The 14670-nt window shown below is 40.8% G+C and overlaps 1 protein-coding gene across 1 annotated transcript; it reads right to left on the reverse strand.

Moving 5' to 3' along the window:
* Positions 1-2531: 2531 nt before the first annotated feature.
* On the reverse strand, positions 2532-13785 carry LOC137323180 (interleukin-1 receptor type 1-like). Its single transcript, XM_067986689.1, has 5 exons — positions 13760-13785; positions 10956-11104; positions 6511-6651; positions 5293-5460; positions 2532-3397 (listed from the first exon to the last, which is right to left on the reverse strand). Exons 1-5 carry the CDS (start codon positions 13783-13785, stop codon positions 3021-3023), a joined length of 861 nt encoding a protein of 286 aa, XP_067842790.1. The 3' UTR covers positions 2532-3020.
* Positions 13786-14670: the final 885 nt, after the last annotated feature.

The raw sequence follows: 14670 nt of genomic DNA on the forward strand, positions 1-14670 counted from the left end.
AAAATGCATCACTTCACACTTCTCTGCTTTAAATTTCATCCTCCATGTGTCTGTCCATTTCACCAGTGTGTCTATGTCCTCCTGAAGTCTGTTACTATCCTCCACATTTAGCTTTAATGTTCCAATATTTTGATGGAATGTGTGGGTGGTTTGTGCACAAAATTGCCAGTGATTTTCACTTTTCTTTACCTGCAGTGATGAAGGTATGTTGCAGTTAACATGTCCTTTTTAATCACAGTTCATGTTTCTGTTCTCTGGGCGAAGGACTTCTAATTTGTTCCTGCAGTTTCTGGCTCAATCTAGAATCATACAGCACAGAAGGCGGCCATTCGGCCCATCGTGCCTATGCCGGCTCTTTGAACAAGCTATCCAATTAGTCCCACTACTCTGCTCTTTCCCCATAGCCCTGCAAATTTCTCCTTTTCAAGTATATATCCAATTCTCTTTTGAAAGTCACTATTGAATCTGCTTCCACCATCGTTTCAGGCAGTGCATTCCAGATCATAACAACTCGCCAAGTAAAAAAATTTCTCCTAATTTCACCCCTGGAATTTTGCCAAATATCTTAAATCTGTTTCCTCTGATTATCGACCCTCCAGCCAGTGGCAACAGTTTCTCCCTATCTATTCTATCAAAATCCATCATCATTTTGAACACTTCTACTAAATCTCCCCAGCTTCTCTCGTCTCTCCACATAACTGAAGTCCCTCATACCTGTGGAAATTTTGGAGTTAGATTAAACTTAGTGTGAGCAAGTAGGAAGTCAACCAAAAGATGAATTAACCCAAAAACGGATGGCTTATTTGGCTTGTCCAAAACAAGAGCTTTGACTAAAAAAGCATTTAATGCTATACTCAGTTTAGCTCTTGTAAGTGTTTTACTTGCCTTTGACTTTATTGCCAACTTGATGGTGCTTGGGTTGCCACTCAAACAAATCAAATGGTACAATCCAGCCTTTGCCTTTTTTTAAAGCCCAAACCAATATTTCAGATTCAACATTCTTTGGGGGAGAAATTCAGCATTGTTGCTCCTGTTTTATGGTCATAAAATGGGTGCAGCAATGATGAATTTAGCAGTGCGACAGCCCACACCCAATCTGCGCGTGCATTCGGGCCACTGCTAAATTCGTCAGGGCCTTTTCGGCGCAAGCTCCGACTAGTTTTTCAGGATGTACAGCGGCCACTGAAGAAATAGTCAGGTAAGTTTTTTATACCTACCTCGATGTGGAGCCAGGCGGAGCACCCCGCTGTAATAGGAGGCCATACCCAGCACACAGGATGTACATGAAGAATGGCCATTTAGGCGAAGTAGTGAGGAGCTATCACCACTTGTGGAACAATGCTTCTTTATGAGTTAGAGCCTTCAGGAAAGGTTAAGTAAGGGGAGGAAATCAGAAGGAAACGTTGAGAAATAAGGAGAAAAAATCTTATTGCTTCAAAATTCCAAGTTTTTCAGGACTTTATTATTTTAACGGGTACTCCTGAAATGAAAGAGGATATTGTGAAGTTGTGTAGCTTTGAAGTAAGTAGAGTAAAACAACAACAAAATAATGAAGTTGGATTGCCACGTTAACTGTCTCATGTGACCTATAAAATCTGCTTACTCAATTCCGGTTAAACACAGCTGCTGATAGTTATCAAGGTCAAATTTAAATTAGTTGAAGCACAGTAAAAACAAACTGAAGTAGTCACCCAATAATTCATATTTGTTACAGATAAATTGTGTTCAATTGACACAGCTCTGGGATACAAAACTCTCACCACATAAAAAGCAGCACAGTGACGTTGGGGAGCTGTGTGTTGCTGTTGCTGCTGGTCAGTGTGAAATGAGTTGAAATTTTGGGACGTGCTGACTGATGCATCATTAGCCTAACACATATTTGAGCACTACATTAGCTGATACTTAAGGTAATAACTATGCAGGCTTGGAAGAAGGGGGAGGCAGAAAAGTTGAGGGAAGAAGTGATCTGGACTGCCACTGTCAGTGGTAGAAATTGGCTGCAGGTGTACTTGCAGCAGAAGGCACATCTCTGCTACTGGCTCCCTGTTGACCCGGAACCTGTAGAACTAGTTCACCTCAGTCACTGGCAGATAGATGTGCAGATATAGTTGGTGGCATATTAGTAATATGGGCAGTTCGGCTCCAATGCCTGATCTCTCTTCTTTCCTCTTGTACCTCTTCAACTATGAAATTCAGTATTTTGGGCACTTTTACAACTACCATCAATAATTTTACCTTGACTTGCTGGCCACTAGGTGACTCCATAGCTTTCATTTAGATGCCTTATCATTCCCTAAGCACAGGAAAGTTTTTATTGTAAGAGCCCCTTTTACTGTCCCCTATTTATCCACATCTTCCTACCTTACTGAATTCTTGTAAACGCTTCAGGTATGGACAGCTTTCCGAGGAATTAGTCAATTCTTTCTCCCGGTCCGCGATCTCTCCCGGTCCCCCCTCCCTCCCACCCACTTGCCAGTCCCACCCCCAGCCCCACTTCTGCAGCGCAATCTCTCCTGGTCCCCCCTCCCTCCTGATTGTTGGTCCAACCCAACCCCCGATCTTTGATTACATTTTTAGTTTAAACAGCAAGCACCTACAAGTACATCAGGAGAACAGGCTTCAAGGATAAAATCACAAATACATGGTAAATTTTTGACTTACATGCTCCTGGCTGGGTGCACATGATTTTCCAATATGTGCCTCTGGTGGGCAAGTCTCCCCACCAGGAGTCCGCAAAAAGGACATTTACCTTTATATGTATAACAGTAATAAATCTGAAAAAAACTGTATTTAAACAAACAAGTGTAAAAAATAAACATCACTAAAAGGTTGTATAAATTGCTATTTCTAAAGCAGGAAAAAATCAAGCTTAGCTTTTACACTGTCTTGCAATTTGGGAATCTTTATGCAACATTGGCATTTATTTTCCAGCACAGCAGAAATCCATCAGGTCAATGAAGGCATGCAGCTCACTACAAAATAGAGATTTAGCTTTTCTCTTTACTTAGTATCTTTTTGTATCATGCAGCTCCAGATTCGTTTTTTGAGTTGTCTACTGTAGATGTTGAAGATTTGCTTCTCACTGGCATTTTATATCTCACTTGTTTCCAAAATCTTGAGCAAGGTCTCTCCAGTTTGTTTCTTTTACCTGGTTTCCATTTAATAGTGCCTTTTCTTTCAATGACATGTCTTATGGATTCTGGGAGGTCATTCAAGCATTCAAATTCCTCCAACTCAATGAGAATTATTTTCATTTCATTCCGGATTAAAGCTTCAAATAATCCAACCTGACGTTCAAATCTAAAATCTGCCTGGTCATCAGGTGAAGACTTCTGAGCCAAAATGATTATCAGCCTTCTGCTGTTCCTTATGTTTGTTTCAATAACTTCCACTGCGGCTGTAAATATAAACCATGGATAAAACTTACTATAAATATGTCTATTCTTGTTACCATCAATACTTTTTTTAAAATGATCAATTCTGTGGCACACTGGGGGATAAATTGTTCCCCGTCATGCCTGTTTCTTCGGCACAAAATTTAAGTTGGGAGACTAATTTCCAGACACGATCCCACAAGCCTGAACCCCACTGGAAGAGCACTGACTTCTGAGTGCCTGGGATGCCCGCCTAAAACAGGCATTAGGCTAATCAGGAGCCTAACGCTTGTTTTTGAACCCCAATGCCAAATTTGGCAAAAACTGGACGGTGCTGCACTCAGTTTTTCCAAGTCTACCGCAGCCTAACCAGCAGTCCTCAAAGGAAGAAGAGGTAAGTTTTTACTTTTTAAGTTACCTTAATGTGGAGCCAGGAGGAGTAGAAATGCTCTTCCTGTCTCCACCGCAATACTGCGGGCTGCTGCCTGCCTGCGCTTGCCCCACCCCCCCTTCCTTCCATTTTCTCTACTTGCAAGCTGCATCAGGATGCCCAATTGGCAACTGCAGCTCGCCGGTATTATGAAAATAAGGACTGAGGCCCAATTTGGAGCGAGACTCAGGCATCCGTCTTTGGGCAAGCATTTCAAACGTACTGCCCATTTTCGCTCCCATTCCCAGTGTGAAACCAATTTCTTCCCTAATTTTTTTTAATCAATTCACTTATTTTCTCTAAAATATTTAATATACCTATAAACTAATGTAAGCAATGCTTACATTCAGTATTCCATTTAACATTTTAAGTAATGAATATACTGTCTCATAGATAATTTTTGCAGAAGTGGCAAGTTGTGGGTCATAAATTTAAAAATAAGAAAAAAGAACTACTAAGAGGCTCGTAATGCGATCCTAGATACTGGTATCGTTGATCCATATTGGGCACAGACAACCTGCATTGTTGGGCACCGAGGCCTTCTGTGCGGCCTATTGTAATGTGATGGGGAAACACCTGGAATTTTGAGGCTCACTAAGACCCCAAAAAATGTGTTAATGAGGTGACGGCCTCATAATGTCGCCTCTGCACTTGAACATTGTCATTGCTCAGCACTATATAAAATATAAAATGAATACTGAATAGTAAGCTTGATAGTCAGATATGTTGGGTCTTCTTTCTTAAAGGGGAGCCTGCTTGGCATGTATAGCAAATAATTGTATTGGACCCCATATTTGTCTGTTTCTTTGTTGGATTTTTTGCTTTCACTAATGAAGTTATGCTCACCTTCTTAAGCTTTACCCAATCACACATCTATGGGTATTTGCCAATTGTATTGAGCTTACATAGCAGCTGTGAATATTGTACTGGACATATCTCTGTATCTGCAGGTTTTTGAGGAGGGAGAAGATGATCAGAGGAGGCAGGCAAGGCAAATACATTTACATCATAGGTGTTCAAGAAGGAGCCACCTATATGGTATCAGTGTGTAAACAGGTCAAGGCATTCCTACCCGAAAATATCTGAGGAGATCAGCATGCAGAGACTATAATTTACCAGAGAGGCTGTGACAGAACTGTGCAGTCTCCTACAGCCAGATCTTGAACATTTTCACAACAGGAATGGCTCTGTGGATCTCAAAGTCACCACTGACTTTAATTTTTATTCCACTGGGTCATTCCAAACAACAGCAGGAGATATCATTCATTTTCCCAACCTGCAGTGTACAGTTGCATGTAAATGCCACATGCATTTTTTTTCTGGGTTAGGCATTTCAGTTCTTTCCCCATGGGCAACTGTTGATGCACCAAGGTTATCCAATGGAACCTTGGCTCACAACAAAAAAAAAATTCCAACATGACCTCTCTGCCACCAACACTTCCAATGCACAGTAGAAAGGGTTCTCAGCATTAAGCTCCTTCATCTTACCCTGACCAGGAAGTTCATCTCTGCCGTAAATGAACAGTTTGTAGCCATACTTTTCTTCAAGGATGTGTGGCAAAATGTGAAGAACAAAGTGGTTTGTACTACAGTTATCCAAAGAACCTTTACTCTCGGATCTTGGATAGATGACATATGCATCAAACATCTTACCATCTGTATGGACAAAGACAATTATTAATAATGATAATACTAGATAACAAGTAATTTGATGGTACCAAATAATGATAGTACATTTACCAATTCAATCAAATATATTATTTGAAATAGTAATTGCTCAATGCAAAAAAAACCTCTTGATCTAGACAGCTCTAAACTGAGATTTATACTACAAAACTGCTTAATGTGTGTTATCCTAAACTCACTGATATTAGCCATTGGTTGATGAAAATAATCAAAACAGAGTGTATTTCACACTATTTGGCAATTAAAGCCCTAACTCAGATGATATTACACACTGTTTGACATGCATAATCTCAAACGGAAAATGATTGCTGAATGTTTACAACTCTAAAATAAGATTGATGTTACACACTGGTTGATATAAATACTACTAAACTATTCATTACTGCTTTATAATAATCATAAACTGAGATCAGTATTAAATTCTGCTTAATGTGCATAAATTAAACTAAAACTGATATTACAAACCATTTGATGTTTATAGCCCTAAACTCAGACTGAAATTGGATACTGCTTGACATGGAAAATCTCAAACACAAATTGATATCATATAAAACTTGATGTATTTAATGTTAAATGAACACTGATATTAGACACTGTTTAATGTTTTTGATGTCCCAGTGAGCAGGAAACCTGAGCTCCGGCCTCTGAACACTGGGTTGACATCTAGCGGGGTATTCGTGTCTGATGGGAGTGGAGTGGCGACTCCCACATCACCTAGCCGGTTCTCCTGGTAAGGAGTTGAGTCAGACCAATGATCTGTCCACGTAAAAAGGGACTTAGTTACAGAAACAACCAAGAGCAGGATCTACCGGAAGTAAAGGAGTGGAAGAGATAGGTTACCTCATGTGCCTCTAGAAGAGAGGGGAGAAGTAGAAGAATGTATTTGGCCCTAAACTGAGCATGACATTACACACTGTTTGATACATACAACTCTTAACAGCTAGTTTTTATAACAATGTTATTTGCTGGATAAAATTTAAAAAGTATAAATCAAATTGTATGAAATAATATTGTACCTACCATTAATGGGTTTGTGGGATTCAAACATTTCACGATACCAAAGGACAATGTCCACCTTGAAAATCATATATGTTATACAGGCCAGAATTACAAAGATCAATGGAACAAAAATCTTAATCACATGAAGTGTCCAATCTGGTGCTACAAAAAGAATGAAAGAATTGTGACTGAAGAAAGATTAAATTAATAGGCTATACTTCATTGCATGGTAGAATTTGATTTAATATAATAATAAAAAAATGTTGAGAAAGTCTAATCAAGAAAATATTCACAGATAAAAAGTTATAATATTTCATGAGATACATTTGACCATCAAATATAGATCCATGCACCAGTACTTAGCTTTAGGTTGATTTGTTCAGAAGAAGCTATCAATGATTTTGAATTTCAGCCCTAGCTAAGTGCACTGTAGTACATGAGCACTCATGTACTGCTTTGTATTCACCAGTTAAACCAAGACCCACCTGCCTGTTCCGATGGACGTGAAACATTCCATGGCACTTGTCTGGAGAAGAGCACGGAGTTCTCTTGGTGTCCCAACCAACATTGACCCCTCAACCAACATCACTAGAACAGATTAAATGGTCTTTCACCTCAGTGCTATTTGTGGGACCTTACTGTGCATAAAATTGACTGACACGTGGACTATATAACATCAGTGACTGCACTTCAAAAGTAATTCATTGACTCTGAAGTCTTTTGGGATTTCCTAAGGATGTGAAAGGCACTAGATAAATGCAAGTTGGTTTGTTTATTCTTTCTTTATGTCTTCTTTCTTTCCTCTATCTCATGACTTGCCTCACTTTCTTCTTTTGCTTGTTGCCGCCTTTTTTTCTCCAGCCTGCTCCATGGTTTAATGCTTTTTGGAGGGTAAAGTTCTTGCAGGACACAGCTGACTACAATAGTCTTGGAGATATTAGCTGGGCTGCATTGTAGCATTCCCCTGACCTGAGGATGCCAAAGGTGTGTTCCACTAATTTCCTGGCAAAAGTGTGAGCCTCATTGAGCACCTCTTTAGGCCTCATCTTTGGATGGTACAGTGGTGTCGTGAGCCATGGCTACAGTGCATATCCGTGCTCCCACAACAGCTACCTCTAACTCTTTATGTATCTTCAAATAACACTGGCACCATTGATTGCCACAGAATGAAGGAATCATGGGCATGGATGAAACAGCAATGCATGTATGGCCACAAGTGCAGTCAATGATGCCCTGCACCAATGGGAATCCTGCTACACAGTAGAAATGGAGGGCTACTTTCTGCTATTGGATGCTTTTCAAAGAAAAATTGATGAAATCACTGAACCTGAGTGAACAATGCACCGGTGACCTGCATGATGCAAGTGTGCACTGAAGGTTCAGAGATGTGACAAAGATTTCCTACAGTTGCTTGGAAGGAACCTGCTGCATAAAAATGCAATACAGTTGTAGTCTTTACAGCCACTGACTTGGAACTGGTTTGTGAGTCTAGCTGCAGGAGCATGCATAGTTCTGATATTGTGTCCTTTAGGAATCATTTAGATAGGCCTTGTACACAAGTGGCAGCAGAAGGATAGGCCCTAATGAAACAGTCAAATGCCTCTTCTAATTGGCATTTTCCTCCAAAACCTACAAATAGAGATATGCCCCAGGGATAGGTCCACGAATAATTGGCAAATGAAAGCTTTTGCTGTACAAATAGCCACAAAAGGAAGATGATGTACAGCTTTAAAAACCATCCAAGAAGGCTCCAAAAAGCAACCCTAACTTTCTTTGTCCAAGACCAAATAGCGCAGAAAGTGTTTCTAAGAGACAGCATTGCATCTTTAACAAGGACATTTTCTTTGTTAAAGATGTTAGAAATTGCAAGTTGTTGTCACCATTATTATTGTCCATCTCACACATCACTCATTTCCTCATTCCCTTTCTTTCTCTCATTCACATTTTCATTCATTATCTTGTCTCTTTAATTTGTTCTTTTCATTCCCTCGCTGATTCCTCTTCCTCTCCTTTCTTCTCTCCTGCTCTCTCTCTCTCTCTCTATGGGACATGATATTCAATAGAAGTTTGCAAGATGTTGTTAACTTGTTCTCTGAAATCATCATTCTTGAGTGCATGGAACAGGACCTGGTGCGGGGGGGGGATTCCCACCTAAACTTTTTTTTAAGGAGTAGCTGAGTTCCACTTTGTCTTCCATTCTTTTTCAGTCCATTAATAGTTCTCAATCAACATCTGTATTTTTTCAACCAGCTCACAATGGTCTGCCATTTCATTAAAAATTCTAATGGGCCAGACTTTGATGTGAGTAGCGAACGAACGCCGCCTACCATTCGCTAGACTTGCATTTGCCCATAGACTTTCGATGAGCTTTTGTCCAGCAAGTTCCTTTAGCGAGTCAAAAAGCGTGGCGCCCTCTACAGGGCATCTGGGATCCATGTGAACAGGGCAAGCAGCTGTGTATTTCCTTCACCAATAAGACGGAAGGATCATTAATGAGCAGCACAGAGACTGAACCAGGAAGTTGTAAGTTTGAATAGAGAATTCAATGTCAAATCAGGTACAGCAAGCGAAATAAAGAGAGGGAAAGAAATAATGGATTAAGAGACAGAGTTGAAGTAGACAGAAAGAAAAAGTAAGAAAAAAATGTTTATTTTTTTAAATGTCCTACAATAATTGAAATCTGAAGGAACGAGACTCCACACTTGTATAAGTTCATTTTCAGTGCCAAAGAGGTTGTTTGGCAGTAATTAAGACTTACCACGCCATTAAAATGATACTTAGACTTGAAATGACTTGACAACTTTTTTTGGCGAGTTTAGTCCGTATCTGCAATCTCAGTACAGAAACTTCATGTCATTCAATGGGAGCCAGCCAGCGAGATATCATTTTCGCGTAGCTTTTGGAAGAGCAGGGCATCTTGAACAGTAACTTCCAGATTTCCGTGTTTAACTGAGCATGTGCAGTCGCCAGAAGTTACTGTCCGGTTTGCATATGAATAACAGTGAGTGCTTAGCCGCACCGTTATATTGACAGCAAAATCCGGCCCAATGTGTATTAAACCTATGTTTTAAAAAATAATCTTATGATAAACTGATAGCGACTCCTTCATCTATCTAGCTTGCTTTTTGCTCTAGAGCAAAGAGCGCATTAAGATTTATACTTGTGGCAGTAAGTCAGAAAGATGAAAGAACTTGCATTTATTTAGCACCTTTCATAACCTCAGGACGTCCCAAAGTGTTTCACAGACAATGAAGTATTTTTGAGGTGTAGTCACTGATGTAATATATGGAAATACAGCAGCCAATTTGCACACAGCCAGGTCCCACAAACAACAATGAGATAAATGACCAGACCATCTACTTTACTAATATTGGTTGAGGCATAAATATTGGTCAGGACACTGGAAGAACTTCCCTGCTCTTCTTCAAGGAGTGCCAGGGACCTTTTACATTCATCTGAGAGGACAGACAGGGTCTCGGTTCAACGTATCATCCGAAAGGCAGCACCTCCAACAATGCAGCACTATCTTAGCACCGCACTGAAGTGTCAGCCTAGGTTATGTGCTCAAGTCTCTGGAGTAGAGCTTGAACCCATGACTTTCTGAATCAGAGGTGACAGCCTCTAAGCCAAGGCTGATACACTGTAGTACCGGTGTCCTTCCTTGCCTATTCCTTTGACAAGCTCTGAGTGGGATTGAGTCTGTGGGACGTGCAGCTAAACAAAGAAATGTCATTTAGCCACAATAGTTCTGCATTCAGCTCACAAGATCTAGATTAGTCACTCATGGTTTAATAGATAAAAATTTCACAATTATCAGCAATAAGACCTCATCATGCATTGTGTAGAGAATTTATTCATTCAATACACCATAAAGAAGCTGCCTCAAAATGATAAGAGCAGAGTGGATGGAATAACATTCAAGCTAGAGAGTGGAATGGTGAACAAAACCATCTACAAAACTATCACAAAAGTAAGTGAGTTGGTTGAATCACTTCCATCACCTGCATAAGGTAAACCTCCCACTAAACTATTAATAGTCTCTAGGATAATGACTGACAATGTAGCCAACTGTCCTAGCCCTTGGTTTGATGAGCAAGAGGTGACTAGCTTCCTACTGCATTAACAATTACCGATCAGTGATATGAATTGGAGACCTCAGGAAAGAACTGCTGAGAAAACTGACCAGAAAGCATTAGAAACCTAATATTCTTCCACAGAAAGTATGAACAAATATTCCTTCTGAGTTAATAGCCAAGCCATTGTATGGACCACCCTGAAAGCACTAAGCCCTACTTAAGAAGCACACAATAAATATGAACAGATTTTATCAGTGGTTCCAGACCTAACATTTTACCTTTATATATAACTTTAACTACATATGCATAGACTGCTTGCTACACTAAATTAAAAATATAGCAAAATATCCTTATTTCAAAAATAAACTAAATTCAAAAGCAAAACCTTACATTGAGATGCAATTTTAAAGAAAACATAATTATTTCCTCGTGGACTGCGTACAAAACAATCAAATGTGGTTTGAAAGTCTTCTTCAATGACCTTGGAGATAATTAGGGTTCTCAAAGTAACTGCTGCATGACTAGCGTCTTCTTTATCACTGTGAAAGTTATAAAACAATACAATTAGCATAAGCATGTTGACCAGACAAGATGCAACTTTCCATTGCTGTTCACTGGAGACTCAACTATTCTGAATTTTGCTTCTTTTTTTAAAAAAAATTGCATTTAAAAATATCAGTTCAAGTAAATGCAGATATCATAAGTGTTAGCTGCTCATGGGTAGTCGGGGGTCTGGATCAATTGTAATGTTTAGCTGTCAAGATAGAGTTGTGTTTAACCTGGCCTGTCCCTTTAAGGCATTGCCCTGGCACATCCAGAAGTTAATTAGAAACTAATTGCTGAGAAAGATCAGAAAAAACAGCAGGAAATAACTGGCATTCTTTTGATATACTTTTGACACTTTGAAATATGACAGCTGAAGTGTGAGGAGAGTGTGCAAGATATAAAACTTATATACGAGATGAGCGGATCTCCCGTAGTATTGCTCATGGTGATTTGGGAGATATGGGAAGTAATTTTCGTCTCTGTACTGCCCCAAGCCAGTGGAGAAATGAAAAATCATCAGAAATCAGTTCCACCAACTCCTGAAAAAAACAAAGGCCACTTATAAAGGGTAAATTCTGGGAGGCTTCCCCCCTGGTGTAGAGCTTGTTTTCTCTCAACTGAAATCAGAGAATTGGGTATGATAAATGATATTCCCAATTTTTCATTGATTCATTTTAAGCACCACAGAACTGGGAGCATTCTGAGTCAGGTACAATGATCTCCATGTCCAATTCTCCAATCCGTGATCCAGTTGAACAACCTGTTGAATGATGCTCCACATCAGGAGTGGAATATTGGAAAATTAACTCTGAAATGTAAGTGTTCTTCTCTATGTGTGTATAAATATATATATACATACATACACACACTGTACCCCTTTCCCTAACCACATGCCCCAATATTTGCATAGATTGCTGCTGTGTAACATTTACATTAGCTACAGAAGTGATAGTGTTAGGCTGCTGAAATTTTCCACTGTTCATAGTATCATAGTAGATACAGCACAGGAGGAGGCCATTTGGCCCATTGTGCCTGTGTTGGCTCTTTGAAAGAGCTATCCAATTTTATTTTATTCGTTTATGGGATTTGGGCGTCGCAGGTGAGCCAGCATTTATTGCCCATTTCTAATTGCCCTCGAGAAGGTGGTGGTGAGCCGCCTTCTTGAACCGCTGCAGTCCATCTGGTGAAGGTTCTCCCATTGTGCCGTTAGGTAGGGAGTTCCAGGATTTTGACCCAGTGACGATGAAGGAACGGCGATATATTTCCAAGTTGGAACAGTGTGTGACTTGGAGGGGAACGTGCAGGTGGTGTTGCTCCCATGTGCCTGCTGCCCTTGTCCTTCTAGGTGGTAGAGGTCGCGGGTTTGGGAGGTGCTGTCGAAGAAGCCTTGGCGAGTTGCTGCAGTGCATCCTGTGAATGGTACACACTTCAGCCACAGTGCGCCGGTGGTGAAGGGAGTGAATGTTTAGGGTGGTGGATGGGGTGCCTATCAAACGGGCTGCTTTGTCCTGGATGGTATTGAGCTTCTTGAGTGTTGTTGGAGCTGCACTCATCCAGGCAAGTGGAGAGTATTCCATCACAATCCTGACTTGTGCCTTGTAGATGGTGGAAAGGCTTTGGGGAGTCAGGAGGTGAGTCACTCGCCGCAGAATACCCAGCCTCTGACCTGCTCTTGTAGCCACAGTATTTATGTGGCTGGTCCAGTTAAGTTTCTGGTCAATGGTGACCCCCAGGATGTTGATGGTGGAGGATTCGGCGATGGTAATGCCGTTGAATGTCAAGGGGAGGTGGTTAGACTCTCTCTTGTTGGAGATGGTCATTGCCTGGCACAAATGTTACTTGCCAATTATCAGCCCAAGCCCAGATGTTGTCCAGGTCTTGCTGCATGCGGGCACGGACTGCTTCATTATCTGAGGGGTTGCGAATGGAACTGAACATTGTGCAATTGTCAGCGAAGATCCTCATTTCTGACCTTATGATGGAGGGAAGGTCATTGATGAAGCAGCTGAAGATGGTTGGGCCGAGGACACTGCCCTGAGGAACTCCTGCAGCAATGTCCTGGGGCTGAGATGATTGGCCTCCAACAACCACTACCATCTTCCTTTGTGCTAGATATGACTCCAGCCACTGGAGAGTTTACCCCCTGATTCCCATTGACTTCAATTTTACTGGGGATCCTTGGTGCCACACTCGGTCAAATGCTGCCTTGATGTCAAGGGCAGTCACCCTCACCTCACCTCTGGAATTCAGCTCTTTTGTCCATGTTTGGACCAAGGTTGTAATGAGGTCTGGAGCTAAGTGGTCCTGACGGAACCCAAACTGAGCATCAGTGAGCAGGTTATTGGTGAGTAAGTGCCGTTTGATAGCACTGTCGACGACACCTTCCATCACTTTGCTGATGATTGAGAGTGGACTGATGGGTCGGTAATTGGCCGGATTGGATTTGTCCTGCTTTATGTGGACAGGACATACCTGTCCCATTCCACTGCTCTTTCCCCACAGCCCTGTTATTTTTTTCCCTTCAAGTATTTATCCAATTCCCTGTTGATGGCAGTGCCACACTGAAATTGTTGCTGTACCAGTGCAAGAGATGCAAATAGCAATGCTGTCTCACTATTACATTTGGGAAGATTATGACACAGGCCTACCTGAGAAGAATAGAATTGTTATCCATTCTTGATCGTGCAAACTAAAACATTGGGGTGGAGTTTCCTGTGCAGATGTAATCGGGAAGTTACACCCGAAATTACACCCATTCATGCGCCTATTTTGCCAATGCCTATTTACACCCAAATTTCCTGCCAATCTCATTAATATATGCCGGAACATAAAAAAGGGCGTAAAGAATTGGGGCCCGAGGAAAGCAAGGAACTCATGCCATATACTCCTTCTTTAAGTATGACAATTAAAGTTTCATACCATCTATCATTCATGCACAATGAGGCACACATGTTTAGGAACTTGCAATTGTGGAAGATTTTCAATTTTTAATGTGGCTTATACTGGTACCATAAAATTGCATTCAAAGAAACAGAAGAAAAAAAAAATTGTTCAAAATATTGAAATAAAACACCAGAAAAATGGCTTTGCTTCCTGCTATGTCTAAAATTCTGGGCTTAATTTTACACCCGTTTTGAACCAGTATAATTGCAGAAATTTGCATGTACAGCTTTTTAGCCTGGGGGGGGGGGGGCGGAGCCATTATAATGATCCGAGATGCAGTTGGGCGCAAGGATCGATAGACGGAGGTAAAACACTGAGGAAATTCGGGCGTAACGTAATTACGATCCTAACACACTTGCACCTGAGTTTCCTCAATCTTTTACACAGGGTATTTCCTTTACACTGCAATTACACATGACTCTGGGTGCAAAAACATAGGAAATTCCACCCTAAGAGGGAAAGAGACAACCTTTATCACTGAAACAATTATTTGTAACCTTTTCATTAATATGTTACAATGGACGTAGTAGGAGTCAAGTACTCAGTATGACGTAACTCCAGCCATGTGTTTTTCATGGCAACCAGGTGGGTTTACAGAAACGTTTTAACTTTTTTC

Source organism: Heptranchias perlo, chromosome 6 (genome assembly GCF_035084215.1).
Source record: "Heptranchias perlo isolate sHepPer1 chromosome 6, sHepPer1.hap1, whole genome shotgun sequence".
Taxonomy (NCBI): domain Eukaryota; kingdom Metazoa; phylum Chordata; class Chondrichthyes; order Hexanchiformes; family Hexanchidae; genus Heptranchias; species Heptranchias perlo.

What these genes read in the sequence shown, in the direction of transcription:
- LOC137323180 (XM_067986689.1), bottom strand. Translation starts at nt 13,785, where the DNA reads ATGGATAACAATTCTATTCTTCTCAG. An exon ending in CTTTAAAATTGCATCTCAAT is followed by an intron (nt 6,652 to 10,955) that starts GTAAGGTTTTGC and finishes TTCTTTTTGTAG; the next exon opens with CACCAGATTGGACACTTCAT. An exon ending in ATCCCACAAACCCATTAATG is followed by an intron (nt 5,461 to 6,510) that starts GTAGGTACAATA and finishes TTGTCCATACAG; the next exon opens with ATGGTAAGATGTTTGATGCA.